We start from the raw sequence: 20,634 nt of genomic DNA on the forward strand, positions 1-20,634 counted from the left end.
CTTTTGTCCCTATGGTTGTACCCGTTCTGTACATTTCATATACATGAAATCCTACAACATGTGACCTTTGTGCCTGGCTTCTTTTACTTAGCACAATGTTTTTGAGGTTCACCCATGTTATAGCAGGTATCAGTACTGCATCCCTTCTTACTGCTGAATAATATCCCACTGTATGGATACACTACACTTTCTATCATTTATCAGCTGATGGACATTTAGATTGTTTCCCACTTTTTGGCTGCTATGAAAAATCTGCCATGAGCATTCACAGCCACGTTTCTGTGTGAATGTGTGTTTTCAGTTATCTTGGGCAACTAGGAGTGGAACTTGCTGGTTCATATAATAACTCTTTTTAACAATCTGAAGAGCTTCCAAACTGCTTTCCGAAGTGACTATACCATTTTACAATGTGTGAGGGTTTGCCATTCTCTTTGGATGTTCACAGCAGCCTTCTAAGATTGGTTACAACTTACAATTAAAGCCGCTGAGGCTTAGGGAAAGTAAGTAGCCTGCCTGTTATGTCCAAGTGCCCTTCCCTCTGTGACCTACTGCCAAGCATTAACCCTGTATCACTGACGAGCAACTTCATTTCTTGCCCTTACACCTATATGCCTACGTCACTCTGATAAGAGGTCTTTCTTTGTTGCAGGATGTGTCAGGAAATGCTGCATTTCTGGCCTTCACTCCTTTCGGGTTTGTCGTTCTGCAAGGAAACAAGAGGGTCCACTTCATTAAATGGTGAGTATCTTCATTTCCAAAACAGGCTTTTTATACCTCACCAACTGGGGAGGGCTATGGTTCCCACGTCCTTTGTCTGTGATTGGGCAGTTATGGTTCTGAGCCCTTTCCAAAGCCTTGCATTCATAATGATAAGTGATCGAGGTAGTGGTCTCTGCCTAGGGATCCTGTTCTTCCAAAGGGGTGTTCCTGAGAGCCAACAGCTTCTCCAGAGACATAGTGTGGAGGGTTGATTTCTGGGTAAGATGAAAGACCTGGGGCTGCGGCCAGTGTTAGGGAAGCAAAAATCCTTGGGACTGTACCCCACTGAGGGCCATAGCATCTGCATGGGTGCTTATTCCCTTACCCACTGGCCTAACGAAGGAGGGGCTTAACCCTGGGCAGATACATGTTATCCTGTGGCTCTGGCAAAACACCCTCCTCGGGCCAACCCCCACTTTGGGCACTGCCTGCACAAGCACAGATGCTGCCCTGTCTCCCTGTCCCTCTTTAGGCCTTAGGTGTCTTCAGCTTCCAGGAGTCACATCCCCACCCTTGCTCCCCTCTCCCTTCCTCCACTCCCATTTCTAGCAGGCAAGAGCCACTACCTCAGCTGAAGCTACTCTGAACTGCTTCCTCTCCACCCTGTCAGTTCAGGGTCTATTCTAGACGGGAGCCGATGCAGCACAGACTGGCTTATTGATGGACATCTGGCTCTCCTGGAGTCCCTTTTTCTGGACCATACAAACATCTTTAAGCTTCATCAGAACATGCTGTATGTTCTACTAAGTCCCCATGATTTCTGGACCTTTTTGGCCTTAGACTGGCAAGTATAAGCTGGCCAACTCCTCGCATGGGCTTGGACAAATGGCTTACCTTACCCACAAATGGCTTACCTTACCCAACAAAACTCAGCTGCGGAAGCTTGCTCAGGTCTTCATTCCTTTGCCTTCTCCAGAAGAGCTGATGGGAAATCTGAGGACAAAGCTGCTTCCCAGCAAGCTTTCTGGTGGGGGTGCTACAGGGTGTCTTCTTGTGACCTCTTGAGCTCCCCCACTGAGCTTGTGGACAAACACCACCTTTCCAACCCTATTGCTCTTGTGCAGACTGGCAATATGATCATCAACCAGAGTGCTAATGAAACTCTTCCCCGCCCCCGCCAGACATGACCACCCAGGTCCCATCCCCCAGGAAACAGCCATTTCACAAGGCAGGCTGCTGCACTGAGTAACAGGGTACACCCCAACACATCTGTGTGCTAGGCCTTCTGAAGCTGGCCCACTCACTGTGCTCTCTGGGTGACAATGGTAAGGGATTGGGGTCCAACAAAATACTCTTCATAAAAAGACAATGAGTAGGGTCAGGGCACCACTCTCCTAGTGAGGAGCCCTTGCTTCCTGGAGATAGCTGGGTTGTCTGATGTTCTTTAGATGGCCTAGATCCTGGCCTACTCTCTGACCAGGGTGCCTGTCTCATAAGGTTCCTGGTAGGGGGCATGTGTAGCTAGAAACAAGTAAGACACACCTATTCAGGGACCTGCAGTCCCTAAAGTATCCTTCTCCACCCAGAAGTTCTGATGCTCACCTGATGCTCCTAAAAAACTTTTCATTCTGTGGCTTCTCTCACATTATACTTCTTCAGGAAGTCTGCTTTTCATTGTGTCTCAGCTTTAAATAATAGATGTAAAACCCAACCTCACTTCCAACAGAAACTCTCCTAATTTCCTATCTTGCTTGTTGAAGCCTAGATGATCGGTGTGTTCCTTTCCATATTAATCAACTGATATTTATTCTGTATGTGTATGAGGGAGACTGATTGATTAGGAGGGAAATCAAACAAGGAAGGAATACTATGTGCTTGTATTAGCTCAGAACTCGTGGTCAGAGTTGTGAGCTCTCATCCTTACGCAGCCACAATTTCCAGGAAACAAGTGACCTTCCTCTGTCCCCTGACTTTTGCCCAGTAATAAATTGGTTACCTGCTTCCCACTACTTTTCTGCTACTTCCTAGGAAGTTCAGGAAATCTCCCTAGAAATTGCAAAGAGGAGGAACCCAAATGGAGGCAGATAGGCCTGATAAGACCTCCTTGGGGGTCCCAGTTAGGTACAAAAATAAGAACTCCACCCCCAGTGAGATGGGAGGGCCTTCAGGCTCGAAAGGGCAGCTGTGTCAGGCAAATGGAAGAGAAGTAAGGAGTGACCAATGCTAAGGCCTAGTTCTCTGGCTCTCAGGGACACCCACCTAAGACCCCAGTCCTTTTTCCATTTTGTAAATGTAACCAAGGCTGAGAGCAGTATGTGAAGGTGAGGTCTAAGCTGTGCCATGTACAGTAACCATGTCACTTCTTCTGATTTGTGTTTGTCCCGCGGGTGACGTACCCCAGTATCCTGTTTGCCTCTTTTACTGCAGCCATTCACTGGGCTGGTGGCTTCAAGGATTTTTCTACAAAAACCCCTAAGCCCCTTTCCTGGTCAGTACGCTGCATGACTGTTCCATGTAATCTGTTCTCTCTCTTTGGTATGTTGCCCTGCCCCCTCCCTGAGATCGTTTGACATTTGTTTGCATTAAACTGCATTTTCCATCCAGTGGCACAGTCACCTGAAAGACTCAACTCCCTCAGAACCTGGTTGCGTTGTTTTTCATTATTTGCTGTATCTTGAACTTTGGCCTCATCAGCTACCTGTGGCATCTTACATTTGACAGTCCCATCCAGATAATGCACCTGCATTTTGAACCAATTCCTGAAATGGCCCAGGACCACTCAACCTAGACTCACTGCCCATGCAAACATTTCCCTTTTACAGCCACTGTTGATGAGCCCGAAATCCTCCTATCACCCTATTATTATGGTGTGATTGACCAGAAAACTGTGGATTGAACTGTTTCAGCAACTGTTCTCTAAAGCCACTGCGCTGCTGTCTTGTTTCAGTTCTAATTTTGGCTAAAACTGTGTCTGTGCCTGGAGCCCCTTCCAGTCAGGGTGGGCTGTGCATCTACAAGACTTAGCTGTGAACAAGCACCTCACAAGATGACAGGTGTTCTCTTTGTGCTTGTAGGAATGAGGTGACCAAGCTGAAATTTGAAGGGAAGACTTTCTATTTATACGTAAGTCAGAAAGAGGTAAGTGCTGGCTTCTCTCTCTTCAGGGAGGGCTGGGGCACTGGGTGGTTCCAGATGGCCAGGGCTGAACCAAAGTGGTGTATCCAGGTTAGAACTAAGCCACCTGAATGAGCAGCCAAGACCTGGAGGTGAGGGATGGAGAAATGGCAAGGCCCTGAAGTCCAGACTTCCTCAGGGATGCTAGTGACACCCAGAGGTCCCATACCTCCAAGAAATGCAGACTCTGAAAGATTCTTTTGCTTCTGTAGGAGCATTCCAAGATAACAAATTTTTAAAAGGAAGTAGAAAATGCAGATGACAGGAGCACTTTCTCTGGTGAGGGCTCTCTTGGTCTTCAGCCTGTGACAGCTGAGGCTTACTGTGATTGGACCTGCCAGGTGTGAACTTACTCTCTAAACTGAGCTCTGTCCCAGCGGGTCCTGCAGGCCTTCTCTTCCAAGTAGCCAGCCGCCAGGCAGCCCCTTCCCCTATCTGAAACCTCTTCCTGCCCTCAGACAGCCGGGGAGCCCTCAGACAGCCCAGGGGTCAGTGTCCTGGCCTACTTCACCCTTCGCTTCTCCATCTGCGCTCAGCTGTTTCTATGTGGGATTTTTTTTGTAGGAAAAGAAAATTATTCTCACATATTTTGCTCCAACCCCAGAAGCCTGCAAGCACCTCTGGAAATGTGGAATCGAGAACCAAGCCTTCTACAAGTGAGTGGACACATGTGATGGGGACTATCTTATCAGAGCCATAGTCATAAAAGCTACATTTTAGAGGAATGATAGGCAGGAAAGTTTGAGAAACACTGAGAAAGGAGACATAAAATGGCAAGGCTGGCCTTCTTAATAAAACTCAGACCCTTTCTGGATGTCTATACTCCTTGGATGGACATAGCTGAGGTCTAGGAATGTGTTTCAGCAGAGATGCCCAAGGAGTCCACCTTGTGATGTCTTTGGACAACCCCCAGTGACAAAGCAGTGAGGGGTCTTTTCAGGGCAAGGCTTGGGCCAAAAGTAGCCCACGGGTACCTGACCTGAATCAAGTTGGCCCTGCAGAGCCATTCAGAGCCCTAGGAGGCCCAGAGTACAACAGCTTCATGGAGGAGCAGGCGCAACCCAGAACAGTTCCCTAAGCCTTGGGGAGCCTCTGGGGTTTGTGCCCCACTGGGTGCCCTAGTGCTGAGCTGGGGTTGATGCCAGCCCCTCCTAGTGTGTCACTGCTGGAGGTAGTGCCAGTGACAGAACAAGTGCCCAGGAGCCTGAGGGGGTGTAGCTGGAAGAGGGGCAAGGACTTGTCTGTTAGTGAAAAGCCAGCTTTTGGGCAAAGGCAAGAATTTTTATTATCATGGGATTTGTAAAGTATATGAGGTTTCTGTGCTATTTTCTTTGATTAAGAAAGTGGTTACAAAGGCATTAGGGAACAGATAAATAGTCCATTGAGAAACTGGGGTGATGCCAGATAAAAGTATGTTTCACTAAAACCCTTGGTCTTGTTTTAAAAATAGAATGCAATGATTTATGCTTTAATAAGTTAGATCTTAATCAGGACAACATAAGACAGAGTTTGTGGTATATTCTGCCTCTGACAAGCCATAGTTCTCCCTCCAGTAACCTCCAGGACCCTGAAGAGAGCAGAACTGCTCTGAGCTAAAGGGACACCATCCTCCTCCCCAGGGAAAAGATGTTGCTGCCGGCTGGCTGCTATGGGCTGCACGCTGGCAGAACTGGGCCTCCCTCATCTAGGGCCACAGCTCCAGAGGCTGTTTCTTGGGCAGGCTTTCTGAACTGCTTAATAATTTCTATGCATTTGATACCAGAATCAGGGACGAACTGAATGGGCAGCCTGAATTATAACCTGAGTGGGCTTCTCTCGTCTCTTGAAGACGACACTCAGAAAAGACTGACGCATGGTCAAATTTCCCTCCTGTTCAGTCATGGCTGTCTGAGGGAAGCCACGAAAAGATGTCAGCACCATTTTTGGAGACCTTTGTTTTTCTACTTGTGTCATGGAAACAGAACTGTACTTCTGAACCTGTGACCAAACTCAGTTTCTGAGTCGTTCTGTTAATAAATCCCCACACCTAACTAGCCCTGCCCAAGACCCACACTGGAAACTGAGGCTGTTTTTCACATTTCCACTGATTACTTGATGCTCTCTAGTAAGTGTTAAGAGCCTCTAGCCTGGGTCAGATCCCCAATTATGCCAAGTCTTAGTAGCAGCCACTTTGGCATCACTCTGAGCATGTTTTACATGCAAATCCCTGGCCCTGCCCTTGGCCTAGTGTTGTGAAGGGAGCCGGGTCAGACTCGAGGACATGCTCAGGCAGGAGGGCAAGTAGGCTTTCAGCCTCACAGAGCCCTGAGACAGGTGCGCATAGTCTCCCAGGAACTGCTATTTCATGGATTTGGGGGACATCTCCCTAAATACTGACTGCCTGCTCACAACAGAGGCTTCAGACCCAGATGGTTTCCTGGCTAGATCAGCACTACAGGCACCTCAGGGCATGTTATAAGCTGAGTCAGTCAGGTTGGGAGGCCTCACTCTGGGCAGCCCTACCCAGCTTCCTTTTTCTAAGGGTGAGAGGGCCATTTGGGATCAAAGAAGTCACCTAAGAGGATATTTTACAGTGCCCATGGCCTTCCGGAGTCTCCACACCAGCTGTCCACAGCCTTGAAAGTGATGTTAATAGGCATTCTGGGAGAAGGGGGGTGATTCCAAGTTTAAATAAATGACGGAACTTGTATTAAAGTTAAGCCAGTTTGCCCATTTCAGGACTTCTCAGAGTCTTTAATATGGTAACATACTTTAGGATTCTCCAAGAGGGAGACAGAATGGGGTGGACAGCCCTTACTCTCTCCTCCACCCATAATTACCCAGACATGGACGTGAATCATCAAATACTAGGGCTGGAAAGGACTCCTGAGGTCAAGTAGTCCCAGCTCGGTCATTCTGTAGATAAGACAACCAAAGCTAAGAAAGGAAAAGAAATTCACCCAAGGTCATACTGCTAACAAGTGGCTTGAGATTTGACAGGCAGCATTCTATTATTCCCCCAGGCCATCACCCCTAACATTATTCTCAGTCCCCCTGGCAAGCCCCATGAAGCACTCTTGGGGAGCCCTCACTCTCTTGACATGAAAATGGGTTTCAACATGACTGTCCCCAGCATTAAGGCTATGAGCAAGCCCTCAGGTCCTAAAGGAGAGTCCAAGACAAGCCAGGCCGTGAAGGGCCTTTTCCTGAAGAGTTTCCTCAAGTGGCCTTTGGAAGGAGCTGGGAATGCGCTGCCTTAGCCCAGGAGGCAGTTGCAGGCCATCTGTCACACTGGACTTTGCCTTGCTGCAGGCTGGAGAAGTCAAGCCAAGTCCGCACAGTGTCCAGCAGCAATTTATTCTTTAAAGGGAGCCGGTTTCGATACAGGTAAATAGTGACAGTAAGTAACTGTTATGGACCTATTTTTAGACCCCTCTCTGGAGAACAGTGGCTCAGTGGTCCTTATCCTTAAGAACAAAGGAACTGGAAACCTCCAAAAAAGGCTGACGTTTCTATCCAGTTTTCCTTGTCTCCTAACCCTTTGACTATTTCTTTCCTTCCCTGCCACGGTTTGTCTGCAGGGTTTAAAATATATTTCTTCTTCTGCCCTCATGACAGCAGTGAAAATAAGAACTGTAGAAGTGATTCTTTTCATGTCTTTCTAAAGATTTTTTTTTTTTTTTGCAATATTTCTGGAACATGCTGGACAATGAGCAATCATTTCTAAATGAAAATGGAAGATACCAAAGACTCCAGAGATATAAAGGTCTCTAAGCTAAGCTATCAGGACATCTAAGAACTTACCCTAGCAAGCAAGTCTTTCTCAGTGACCTGAACATTGGGAAGGACTAGGCCAAAATGGCCATTTCCCAGTACATCTAAAGTATCTGCATTCTTAGCCAGGAGCCCAGTGCTGGAATGTCATCTCATCCCTCACTGTTTGTTTTATTATACTATTTATAGTGGCCGAGTTGCAAAGGAAGTAATGGAGTCGAGTGCAAAGATCAAACGGGAGCCACCAGAAATACACAGGTAGGCTGCCAGGGACTTCCTCCCAAAACCAGTTCCAGCTCAGGTCCCAGAATCTCCAAAAAGGGAACAGTTTCAGTACCATGAAGATTCTGGGCACAGTGGCTCACAGAAGGGGTAGGAGAACACGGCAGAGGGGCGTCTGGGTGGCTCAGTCAGTTAAGCGCATGACTTCAGCTCAGGTCATGATCTCACGGTTCGTGGGTTTGAGCCCCGCGTCGGGCTCTGTGCTGACTGCCAGCTCAGAGCCTGGAGCCTGTTTCAGTCTGTGACTCCCTCTCTCTCTGACCCTCCCCTGTTCACGCTGTCTCTCTCTCTCTCTCCTAGAAATAAATAAAACATTAAAAAAAAAAAAAAAAAAGGAGAACACAGCAGAAAAGTTCCCCATCTCAGCTAAAAGCATGGGAAACTGTCTTACACTGGTATCCCTGAGCCTTGATGGAGAATGAGGGAGGGCACAGTAGCCAGGACCACCTTCCTGGATACTTCTCTGTGTCTTCCCAAATCCTGAAAGTGGCCAGAGACCATGGAGGACATGTCCAAAATGCAAGATTTCCTTGGTTCTGGAATCAACCAATTACAGAAAGCCAGGGACAGCCCCACAGTCCTGTCTCACTAGGTCTACAATAGTTCTGGGATCCTTGCTTCAGGTATAACTGTACATCATGCATATCTCCTAAACCTAGTAAGATCCAGAAAGAATATGATTAGTTCATTAACCAGCCTGACCTCTGGGAATGGGAGCCTTACTACTACCTTCACCTGGTACCCCCTGCAGTAGCGGTCTCTGTCAGAAGTCAGAGGAGGCTGCCATACGGGTTTTCAGGAGTCTGCTTATCCTGGGGCTCTGTTCCCTGACAGTCCTACCCAGAGACCAGCGGCACCATTGCTGCACTAAAGCAAGGCTCAGGTGGGTCTGGAATATAAGGTGATGGGTGAGTGAAGCAGTGTCTCTGACAGGGATCCAGGGACTAAAGGGGAAAAAAAAAGGTATTAAAGACTTTTTTAAATAAATAAAACTTAACAGAGCCAGGCAATTCTAGTAGCTACTCCTCAATTCTGAGTCTTGATCACATCTGTGCATGCACTGAATTAACAAAGTCCTCTTTTCCTTTAACCTCAGAGCAGGGATGGTTCCCAGCCGCAGCTGTCCCTCCATAACCCATGGTCCCAGGCTGAGCAGTGTCCCCAGGACCCGGAGAAGAGCTGTCCACATCTCTATCATGGAAGGTGAGCAAATGCTCTGGAGATGACCACGGGATTCCTCCAAGTTTTGACTTGGACCAGTTCCTCTCAGGGACCTTGAAAAGAAGTGAATTTGCAGCAGAGACAGCAGCACGTTTCTCCAGTGGAAGGGAGAAGGTTTGTGTAGTGCCTGGACACCAGCTAGGCATCAGGTGAAGGGTAATCCCACCCAGCCCTGCTGAGCTGTAGTCCAAGATGGAGTTTAGATCTGAGAGTGTTGGGGTAGACCTTTGGAAGGCTGTGTATGTTGCATATACCAGGTTCCATGCAGTTCTGAAATTGCTTTCCATCAAGAGGCTTTTCACTTGTTTTTCAGATCAGACCAGTCTCCACAAGTTAAACGATCAAAGTGGCTGAGGCAGTTAACCAAGAAATGAAAACTTTTGGTTCTGAAGCATTCCAATAGTTGCCACCACCTTCTATTTCAGTTGTAGGACTCTGTCCTCTTGCTATCTGAATTCTTTAACGTAATCTCAAGAAATCGAACATGCCTCGCCTCTCTCTACCCTTTCCTCCCTTTGGAGGAGGCTGCGGTGGGGTGGGCTGAAACAGGGCAGGATGAGGGGGCGATGTGGAGACAAAGTCTGTGTCTCTTCACTGAACTACATTCTGCAGTAGCTGTGGCTGATACCTCTCTAGTCCCTGGGTAGTTAATATTGTTAGAGGAGATTCTCAGAATATTGCCCTCATTGTCACTGACTACGCTGCCCCATAGGCTGGATACAGGCGTAAGTCAAGTGCTTTCACTCCCAAAGATGGATGTTTTTGTAGGACCACAGAAGATCTCAAACAGCAGCAGGTTTGCTTCAAACCTATCCTGGAAGGTGGGGAGGGAAGACTTTTTGCCCTTTCTGTGGGAATGCTGATGAATGAAAATAAAGAACCATGTATGTTAGGAAGTATGTATCATTCTGCTGCTTCCCTTTGAGGATCATGAGTTTGTGGATTTTATGTGTCATGGACTTTGCATTACCTGAGTCTGGTATAGAACTACAGTCAGGGGTTTGAACCCTGGCTGAGCAACCACATCAAGTACCTTAATTATTTGAGCATCTTAGTTCTATTTTTTTAAGCTTATTTATTTACTTTGAGAGAGACAGAGAGAGGGTCTCAAACCCCTCAGCACAGAGCCCAATGTGGGACTCGAACTCATGACCCATGAGATTACGACCTGAGCCAAAATCAAGAGTCAGACACTCAACTGACTGAACCACCCAGGTGCCACAGTTGTTCTATTTGTAAAATAGGGATACGTTCCTGTGTCCCCGTTGAGTTGTGAGGAAACTGATGTACATGGAAGTACTTTAAAGAGATGAAAGCACTGGGGCACCTGGGTGAACCAGTTGATTAGCCATCTGACTTCAACTCAGGTCATGATCTTGCAATCCATGAATTCAAGCCCCACACTGGGCTCTGTGCTGACAGCTCAGAGCCTGAAGCCTGCTTCGGATACTGTCTCCCTTTCTCTCTCTCTTTCAAAAATAAACAAACGTTAAACATTAAAAAATATATATATAGATTAAAGCATTTACTGGACAGGCAGCAAGCACAATGCAAAGAGGCCTGGTCAGGAAGTCAAAGAGGAGATTCCAATCAGAGCTCTGCCATGTACTTTCCTGGGGCAGGTTGTTTAACCTCGCTGAGCCTGTTGCCCCCACCCTGGAGTGGCGGTGTGGGTGTGGGAGGGAGCCTTAGGAACTATGAAGCATAATGGCTATGCGAGATGTGAAGTTACTGAGGTCTGTCATCAGACACAGTCTGCTGGTTCTTCCTCTGGTGTTAGGTTGAGCAGGAGAACAGAGCACAGTTCTCTGTCCCTCTTCTTGTGGGGTGTTCATCTAAGGAAAGTAGAATGAATTTCTTCTCTTTTGAGGAAACAGAAGTTTCTCCTCTCCTCATGGCCCTTCTTTCCATCCATCCTGAGGTCTAAAGCCACCAGGTTCATCCCAAATCTCCTGCAAAAAGTCAGGACAGCTGTCCTTCTAGAGAAGAATGTCACCCTCTGGAGGAAGGTGTCACTAATGGCAGTATAGGGAAAAGCCTCATGCATTTGTTCTCCAGCATATGGAAGAATGTCCAGTAAAACCCATGTTCCCAGAAAAGGGAAGACTGAGGCTATCCATGTGGGAATACATTACATTTGTAGTAGCCACCAAGCAGGGTTAGCAGAACAACTAAGAAGCAGGATATCTGTCCTCGAGCTCCCCTAAGACAAGCTATGAGGCTGCCTCAGTTCCCAGCCACCTCTGCCTGTCTTCTCCCACTGAGGCAGCAGTAGGCTCCTCAGCATCTAAAATAGTCCTCTTTGCTTGTAAAATGCCAGGGGAGGGTGCAGCAGGAAAAGGCCACCAAAGAAGCTATTAAAGCAGAGACTTCTAGAGCCAGAGCATACCCTCACAATCTCAGCCTCACAGAAGTTCACACCTGGCAGATTAGCACAGCAGGCTCCCATGTGCTACTCAGAGCCAAACTGCTGCTCACATCCCACGCCTGAGACTGCCTGTGGATGAGCACAACCTTCATCCCCAGTCATGGCCTTCAGCCTGGAACCCATTAGATTCCGGAGGGCACCGGCAGAAGCAGCTAAGAACTGCCCCAGCAGGAATGACACTAATAGAATCAGAGCAAGGGGAGGCAGATGGACATCTGGTTTGGATGTGGGGAAAAATAAAACTATTTTAGCATTTAAGTGGCTCTATCAGTCAGGGATTATCAAGCCTCAGGAGATAAAGAATGAATTATTTCCCAAAGGGCTGAGAGTGACATGATTGGGCCTTAGAAGAGGGGTGCTAACCACCAAACTCCCAGGAAGTTATGGACATCTGAAATTGGTTCGTGGTCCATCAGAGACTGTCTTTCCTAGATAGTCCATATGGCACATATCACAGAAATGATTTGCCTTTTCCAGGGGCAAATACTTGTTTACTATCTCTAAAACAATGGGAAACTTGCAAAAACATTAATATAACACTGTAATACCAATGAAACTGTAATTCCAATGAGCTGGGACCCTTAAGAAGATAACTGTACACTGCTCGGCCCTCCCCTCTGCCCTCAGGGATGCCAAGATACCACGTGTTACTTAGCACAGGCATATTGGTTCCTCTTATCCACTGCGCCCTGTGAGAGTCGGTTCAGCAACAGAGGGCCCGGCAGTGTACAGCCCAGGAGAGGATGGGACACAGTCCATTTCCAGCCCCAGAGCTGACACCTCACACTTCAGAGACACCCAACCCAAAGCCAAATGTCTTTGTAGCATCACATTCTGCATTTTCTGGAACTATGCAATTCTCCCTGCCCTATGGGATTGTTCCTTGCCCTCTCTGTACCTCACGCTGAGAAGTCTGGGGCCCTTACACGGGCCTGTGGGAAACAGCCACATGCTAGGGAAGCATTACTTTTTATGGCTCTAAGTGCTTCTGACTGACTCCAGTCCACTGATAACCTCGGCCTCTCAGAGTTGTTCGTTCTCTGAAGCTCAGCCTACTTTGTCTCCAGAGCTGACATTCTCTCTCCAGCACTGGAGGCACTGTGAAGGAGCTGTCATGCGTGAGGTCAGCAAAAATCCTTTGTCCCTAGTTTTTTTTCCATCCTTTCCCTCTGCATCTCCCCTGCCTGGCTGGTTCCATGAAGAGATCAGCTGGTTTCCACTGAAGAAGTACCTGCTTTCCTGGGACACCATGGGGAAGAGTCTGATTAAGATTCACACCAGAGTCCGAGTTCAGCTCCGTTTGACTAACCACTGCCTTCGGCCACTGAGTGTGCGCATCCTGAGGATGGGGCCCCGGCTCCAGGGTAGGCTCCTGACCACTGTGCCCCCAGGCCCACAGGGAGCCACCTATGGGCAAGGCAAGCAGCTGGAGCATGTCCAAGGTAAAAGAGAATCCTCTGTTTTGCTGTACCATTTGCCAGATCCCACCCATCCATGGTACCCACCCCCTCCGTCCCAGAGTAACAGGTTTGATGAAGGAGTTGGGGTGGGTGGTGGTTTCTACTGAACCTGAGGTTCTGTACGAAACTAGTCTGACATACATACAGGTGAGGTCTGTTGAGGAACAGAAGACTAACATTTACTCAGTAATTTTGTTTGTCAAGCAATCTCTAAAAATGCATACATATCCATTATCTTATTTACTGAGAGCACCAACAGCTTATTAGAATGTGGTTTCTGGTGTCTCTCTGATCTGTTCTCTCTGATACAACAACCTTTGCCTCTCTTCTTCCCCAGCAAGCTTAGGGCGGATTATAGGCCAAGCTGAAGTGCACTGAAGTGGCTTCAGCCACTAAGCTGGTCATACTTTGGAAGATCTGACAGTCACAGCTGTCTTTGTGAGGGGACAGCCTCTAGAAGGATACGAGGAATATGTAGAATTTAAGAAACAAAACAGATGAACATATGGGAGGGGGGAAAAAAGAGAAAGAGGGAAACACACCATGAGAGACTCTTAGAGAACAAACTGAGGGTTGGTGGAGGGAGGTGGTGGCGGGGATGGGCTAGATGTGTGATGGACATTAAGGAGGGTACTTGTTGTGATATGCATGGAGTGTTGTATGTAAGTACTGAATCACTGAATTCTACTCCTGAAACCAATATTGCACTGTATGTTAACTAACTAGAATTTAAATAAAAATGGAAGGAGGGGAGGGAGAAATGGAGGACCCAACACAAGTATGATCAGGGCCTGAAGGATTCTGTTTTATTAGGGACCCATTACACACACCCCGGTTCATAGTCCTCATGCTCTTGTGCAAATACAGGAATAAGGGAGAAAAACTGGGGGAAAAAGATCAACGAGCATCAAAAGCACTGGAACAAGGGGCTGGTTCTTAATTTCAAGACAGTTTCTTGGGCATTTGAGACTTAAATCTAAAGCAGGTTTAAGCTGTTGACTTAATTCATCCAGGCCCAGAATCCAACTACATGATCATTAGCATTAGGAAATAGAGGCTTGGAGTCTATCCTTACCTTTGCCATTAACAACCAACCACATGACTTCAGGCAAGCTCTGTAACCTCTCGGTTTCATGACTTCATGGAAAGATAAAATGAAAGCACTTAAAGTTATTTTAAAATAGAATACAAATTTAAGATTTTAGCACAAGTGGGGAAATACAACTAGGACCATGAGGAGCTTCTGAAAGCAGAAGCTGAGAACTGTGGCAAATATACTTACTTTTGGTGAGGTGATGGGGAGACTAGGTGAATATCAGGGGGCTGCTGTTGCCACCCCAACCCACCCCATGTTTGTAAACAATCCCAGGATTTGTTCCTCTGGAGACTCCTTAACTGTGCCAATACTGAGATGGGCTCCAGCAGGCTGAGCAGGCAGACTGCCTGGGAGCAAATAGCTCCACCAGAGAGCCAAGTACAACTCACTACTTCTGAAAGGCTACTGCCAACTTTTAAAAGAGAACCTTGGTAGCGCCTTGGTGGCTCATTTGGTTAAGCACCCAACTCTTGATTTTGGCTCAGTTCATGATCTCATGGTTGTGAGATCAAGTCCGGTGTCGGGCTCTGTGCTGACAGTGTGGAGATTCTCTATTTCTCTGCTCCTCCTCTGCTTGGTGCTCTCTCTCAAAATAAATCAACATTGAAAAAGAGAGAGAGAGAGAGAGAAACCCTTGGGCTTCTGAAGTGGGCCCTAATCAACCCTCATTAGGTCAAACCTTTACATAGCTGGGAATCTGATCCGGTGTGCAGCAGTTCAGGGTCAATTTCACAGCAACAGAAGGGGACTGGCTTCTCTTACCACAGGCCACAAAGGTAGGGAAAGCCAGAGCCACTCTGGCACCCCAAAGAGCCAGGAATGAAAATGCAGACACTGAACCTGAAACAAGAAGCCATTTCCTTGGGAGCATTGTGATGTTGACCATACTTGATGACTCTGGGCTCACATCTTCTGGCTACTGTTCAGTTGAGGGAGTAACCAGCTCCTGTTTTTTGCTACCAGAGACTGAGCACTGGAAAGAGAAAAAATGTCCCATCTGAGAAAGTAAGGAGATAGTGGGTAGTTTTAGGGGTCAGAGAACCTTTTCTCATGACAAACCTAAGAGAATTTCCACCTTGACCCAACAAGATGTTCAAAGAAACCACTCAGCAGCTTGGAGTATATAAAGATAGGGGAAGTGTCAGCCTCCCATGGACCCCGCTCGTTCCAAGGTGAAAAGGAAAGGAGCTACTAGCCAAGGGCTATTCCTTCTCCATCAGAAAACACTTAAGAGGGAGGCGCCTGGGTGGTTCAGTTGGTTAAGTGTCTGACTCTTGACTTCAGGTCACAATCTCCAGGTCATGAGATCAAGCCCAGAGTTGGCCTATGTGCTGAGCATGGAGCCTGCTTGGGATTCTCTCTGTCCGTCTCTCTCTGCCCTCCACTGGTATGTGTGCACATGTGTGTGTGTGCACATGCGCACTCTCTCTCAAATATAAACATGAAAAGAAAAGAAATCACTTAGGAAGAGCAGATAGGGTTTTCATGTCCCTTAAGATAAGGACAGCCAGAAGTGGAAGGCTGAAGAGATGGAACAACTGCAGAAATCCAAAAGATGACCACATGAGCTCAAGGAGCTGTATGCTGGGTTGTTAGAAGGGCACTCAGCTCCAGAATCAGTATTTCATGAGCCCCAGTGAAGCAAAACAGTCTTTTCTTCCTCATTTCTGGCTTTCAAGACCCTCAGTCCAACGGGGAGACTTGAGCTCCCTGAACTGTGGCCCAGCTCTAAATCAGGGATAGACTGATTCAGACTGTCTTTCAGTTGAGGCTAAAAGCAGGCCCAGGACATCAAAAGCAGGAAAGGCAGAATCTTTAACAAATCTTGCCAAAACCCTATGTAAAAAGAAAAAAAAAAAACCTTCCAACCATGGCCCCTCTGATGTCTGCTGCTTCTCTTATCCTATTACTGATACACCAGAACTGTGTGCAGCAGCCACTGTCACGTGGGCATACAGAGGGGCTTCCTTGCAAGATTTTAGTAACCGTATAAAACAGAATGGGTGCTGCCTCCACCAGACAACAAAGTGTGCATGGGGACCCAGAAAGTCTTCTCATTATCCTTTTGCCTTTCCAGGCCTCGAGTCCCTCCGGGACAGCGCCCATTCCACGCCAGTGCGTTCCTCCTCCCACGGGGACACCTTCCTGCCTCACGTGAGAAGCAGCCGGGCAGACAGCAATGAGCGAGTCGCCGTGATTGCAGACGAAGCCTACAGTCCTGCAGACAGTGTGCTGCCCACCCCTGTGGCTGAGCACAGCCTGGAGCTGATGCTGCTTTCCCGGCAGATCAATGGGGCCACGTGCAGCATCGAAGAGGAGAAAGAGTCTGAAGCCAGCACTCCAACTGCTACAGAGGTGGAGGCCCTTGGGGGAGAGCTGAGGGCCCTGTGTCAGGGGCACGGCAGGCCAGAGGAGGAACAGGTGAATAAGTTTGTTTTAAGTGTCCTCCGTTTGCTCCTTGTGACCATGGGACTCCTCTTTGTTTTGCTCCTCCTCCTGATCATCCTTACCGAGTCTGACCTTGACATTGCCTTTTTCCGTGATATCCGCCAGACCCCCGAGTTTGAACAATTCCACTATCAATACTTTTGTCCCCTCAGGCGATGGTTTGCCTGCAAAATCCGCTCAGTGGTGAGCCTGCTCATTGACACCTGAGAAGGCATGACTCCTCCCAATAACTAGCCAGGTGGACCCAGGAGCCCGGCTACCCATTCCCAGCAATGGGACCCATCGCGGAACCATCGGCACATGTACCAAGTCCTCCTCTCATGACTCAAAGTCCACAGCCTAGGAGGGTCATTTCCCAGAAGAAAAAGAGGATAGGCTCATGCCCTGTCTAAGCAAACTGGGAAAACTCATTTCCTTCAGAGGTTCTTTCAAGAAAGGCTCAGCGACTCTGTTTCTCATCCTCTCGATTTGCAGGATAATTTTTGGTTTTGAATTTTGATTTTTCATAGATGTGTATTAATTATTTTGAAAGTATCAAAAATAATTTATTTTACTATTACGGATTATCGCAGTAGTGTCACCTAGCAGATGGGACACTAGTTGAAGACTAGAGAGCTGTCGTCCTCTGTATTGTGCGGGAGCTTTCCTACTGGGCTCCAGTAGGCTCATCAGTGCAGCCTCAGCAGCGCAGTCCAGGGGTCTGGACAATGGGAACTATCTGTAGGTTCTCCTGCCAGACAGAGATTTGAAAAGAGTAAACATCCATGTAGAATGATTAAATGGAAAGTTGCTTCTTATGATGGTCTGAGTTGGATTTTCTTTTCCTTTTGTTTTTTTCAAATCTGAGCAGAGTGGGCATCTGAAGGGACCACCGCTACCGCAGCAGCAGCAGCAGGGGTGGGGTAAGTCTGTCCCCTTAGACTAGATCCTAGTGGGCATCGCCATGAGTTTTATATAATGAACTTAGACTTCTGTGTTTTTTTTTTTCTGAAGAACCTCAAGACTTTATGCTCCAGAGATATTAGTTGAACTCAGTGGTGCCTGAGATAAGACTGTCAGAAATGTCAAAGTGTAGTTAACAGAAATGAGAACTTGGGTACCTAAGAAACTGCTGAGATTCAGAGAGCAGTACCTATTTTGTACAAGCCCCCCCCCAAAAATATTTCAATTTATATTTTAACAACAAAATGTTATTTTCTTATCAATTCATATTTTGTTTTTACTTTATGGATTAAGAAAATAGAGCCTGATGAACTAAATGATGCAAGAAAGAAACTGATCCTGAGAATGAAAAGCTTCAGAAAATAGAATTCCAAGATCAACAAAGAGCCTTGGAAGGGACCAGGAAAAGAATTTCTTTAAATAGGCATACTAAAGATGCCTACAAAAGAAAGAAGGTGAACGTGGCGGAGACCAACACTTAGATGTAGAAATACTGCCCCCTAGGGTCATCTTCTGCATCAGGAAAATAAAAGTTCTAGGAAAGCACTTGCCATCCTTGTTGAGGGAAGCTGTGGAAGCATGCAGAAAGCAGAGCATGTGAAGGGTGAATGTGGGGTCCAAGGCCCAAGCTCTGCAACTCTTAACAACCACTCACATACAAAATCTTGTTTTCATCTCAGGGAGAGATTTCTAAGTCATCTGGGGCCTGAGGACGTATTTAAGGATAGTCTGCAGTCTGTAGACGTATTCCTGGGACCCACACAACAGTGGAGTGGCTGCTAACATCACATGATGTTGGGCAGCCCCAAATGCAGAACAGAATGAATCACTTGTAGATTTGCTCTCCCCTAGTTTGTCCCTTGAAATAGCAGAATCATGTCCATGTACAGAGTATAATAGATGAGGGATTGCCGGGGGGGGCAGGGTGGGAAGAGTGAATTGCACAATTCTAAATGCCCTTTCATCTAGACCAGGGGTTGGCAAACTTCTGTAAAGTGCCAGAGAGCAAATATTTTTTTATTTTGGTTTTGTGGGACATACTCTGTGGCAACTACTCAACTTTGCCGTCATAGCACAAAAACAGCCATAGGTAATACATAAACAAGGGAACATGGCTGTGTTCTATAAAAATTTATTTCTAAAAATAGTTGAATTTGGAGCACAGGCCATAATTTGCCAACCCGGATCTAGACAACAAAACTGCTCCTTACCAGTATGTTAGAGGGTCAGCTCTGCTCCCATTCCTGACTTGCTAAAGGTCCAGGACCATATCCCAGTGGAGGCACTGGGCTTGCTTGTTTAAAGGGTGCTTGAACAACCAACCAGCACAGAGGTATCTGATGCCAAGATCAGCAAGACCAAGTGTTGAAATGCTAAAACGCCACCAGAAGCTAAGAATGGAAGAAGAATGTCTGATCATTTCCATACCAGCGACAATTTGGGCAGAATTATAAACATCTATTTACCAAGTGACAAGACAAACTGAAGGAGATCCTAGTAAAACTTAGGGATCACTTAGAACCAACTATCCACTGCCACTTGTCATCTACACAGGAAAGGCTTTATTTAGCACAGGACTGAAGTGAAAAGTAGACTCAGAGATGAAAAGGCTGTCAGGATATAGGGGGCTGGTTTTAACCTGGATATCTACTGTCTTATGCAACATAGCAGATTACTTTTAGTGTAGTGTTCCTACCTCAGTCTGTAGAATATGGTGTTTCTATGCAGTGAGTGATAGCCTTGACACTGACCTTTCATATTCACATTAAAGAAAGATGCAGTATTCCATTTCCTGGTATGTTACTTGTGTCTAGAGTTCTAAGAGTACAATAGTCCATACCACTTCCAACAGCTGGATTTTACTCTCTGAAAAGAAACTTTTGGGTTACTTTTTTCCAGGGCTTACCCCAGAAAATACAGATAGTAAAGTTTCCTTGGATTTGCTTTTCAAATAGCGCTTGAATAACAAACCTCCTTTGTTGGTGACTATTTTGGTATCTCCCCATCATTAAACATTGTTCAAATTTTTAACCTGGTTTTACTGTGTTCCACTATGTCTCCCATTTTCTCTCAAAATTAGTTTGATCTCATTGTAGAAAAAACAATGGTTTCCATAGCTTCATCCATCAGAGGAAATAAAACTCTTACTAAAGAATAGTGTACTGCATCGTTAAGCAGTAGAAGGTAAACTACCTGCAAATGTGAATTTCTTAGTTTCATTAAAAAGTATAGTTGTTAACCTTTCGTGTGCCAAAAATTCTCTAAGTTACACTTTCCTTCAAAGCAATGTACTTTTTCTACATATGCAGTATGTAGTTAGCATAAAATCATTGGTGCCATGAAAATTATTTTTAAACTTAAATAAATATTTAAATATCATGGAAGAGTGGACTCTTTTTTAACCTTCAGCTTGTCTCACTTTTTCCTCCTTAAAGTTACCAACACAGAGATAAAAGGATACCAGGGGGATTTATACAGCTGACTTCTGTTCATGACTACAATCATTTAAAATAGTCATTTTACTGGGGCACCTGGTTGGCTCAGTCAGTTAGGGATCCAACTCTTGATTTTTGGCTCAGGTCATGATCTCAGTCATAAGGTTGGGCTCCACGCTGGGCATGGAGCTTGCTTAAGATTCACTCTCTTCTTACCTCTCTGCCCCTCCTCTCTCTGTTCCTAATAATAATAATAATAATAGTCATTTTGCTTATATCCATCTATCATCCTTGTCCTTCCCCCCAAAATAACTACTACTAAGAACTTTGAAACTGTAATAATGGAATGATTTTAGAGATGAATTGGACCTCATTTTTCTGTTGAGGAAAACCTGGGAGTGATTCTCCTAAGGCTACATAGTTAGGGCCCAAAGTAGAACTGAGATGGTGGAGGGTACCTGGCTGGTTCAGTAAATAGAACATGAGACTCTCGATCTTGAGATTGTGAGTTCGAGCCCTATGTTGGGTGAGGAAATTACTTAAGAAAATAAAATCTTAGAGGTGCCTGAGTGGCTCAATCGTTTAAGCATTAACTCTTGATTTCAACTCAGGTCATGGTCTCATAATCCATGGGATAGAGCTCTGCATCTGGCTCCACACTGACCATGCAGAGCCTGCTTAAAAATCACACTCTCT

At 46.3% G+C, this 20,634-nt stretch overlaps 2 protein-coding genes across 10 annotated transcripts in view; one reads left to right on the top strand and one right to left on the bottom strand.

The window, feature by feature from the left end:
- Positions 1-18,049, top strand: part of FRMD5 (FERM domain containing 5) — a 316,709-nt gene extending 298,660 nt beyond the window's left edge. The window contains exons 8-16 of one of the 9 annotated variants that reach the window (XM_077764517.1): positions 650-738; positions 3,753-3,837; positions 4,438-4,529; positions 7,165-7,239; positions 7,816-7,884; positions 9,005-9,111; positions 16,191-16,534; positions 17,412-17,463; positions 17,798-18,049. In XM_077764517.1, coding sequence (XP_077620643.1) covers positions 650-738; positions 3,753-3,837; positions 4,438-4,529; positions 7,165-7,239; positions 7,816-7,884; positions 9,005-9,111; positions 16,191-16,534; positions 17,412-17,463; positions 17,798-17,811 — 927 coding nt within the window. In that variant the 3' untranslated portion in view covers positions 17,812-18,049. Of the gene's footprint in view, positions 1-649; positions 739-3,752; positions 3,838-4,437; positions 4,530-7,164; positions 7,240-7,815; positions 7,885-9,004; positions 9,112-16,190; positions 17,070-17,411 lie in introns of those variants that run through there. The other 8 variants (XM_077764516.1, XM_077764519.1, XM_077764515.1 and 5 more) reach the window with 8 other exon arrangements.
- Positions 17,104-20,634, bottom strand: part of WDR76 (WD repeat domain 76) — a 72,121-nt gene continuing 68,590 nt past the window's right edge. The window contains exon 15 of the mRNA XM_077764507.1: positions 17,104-17,291. Coding sequence (XP_077620633.1) covers positions 17,290-17,291 — 2 coding nt within the window. The 3' untranslated portion in view covers positions 17,104-17,289. The remainder of the gene's footprint in view (positions 17,292-20,634) is intronic.

Source organism: Crocuta crocuta, unplaced genomic scaffold (genome assembly GCF_008692635.1).
Source record: "Crocuta crocuta isolate KB4526 unplaced genomic scaffold, BGI_CrCroc_1.0 scaffold102, whole genome shotgun sequence".
NCBI lineage: Eukaryota > Metazoa > Chordata > Mammalia > Carnivora > Hyaenidae > Crocuta > Crocuta crocuta.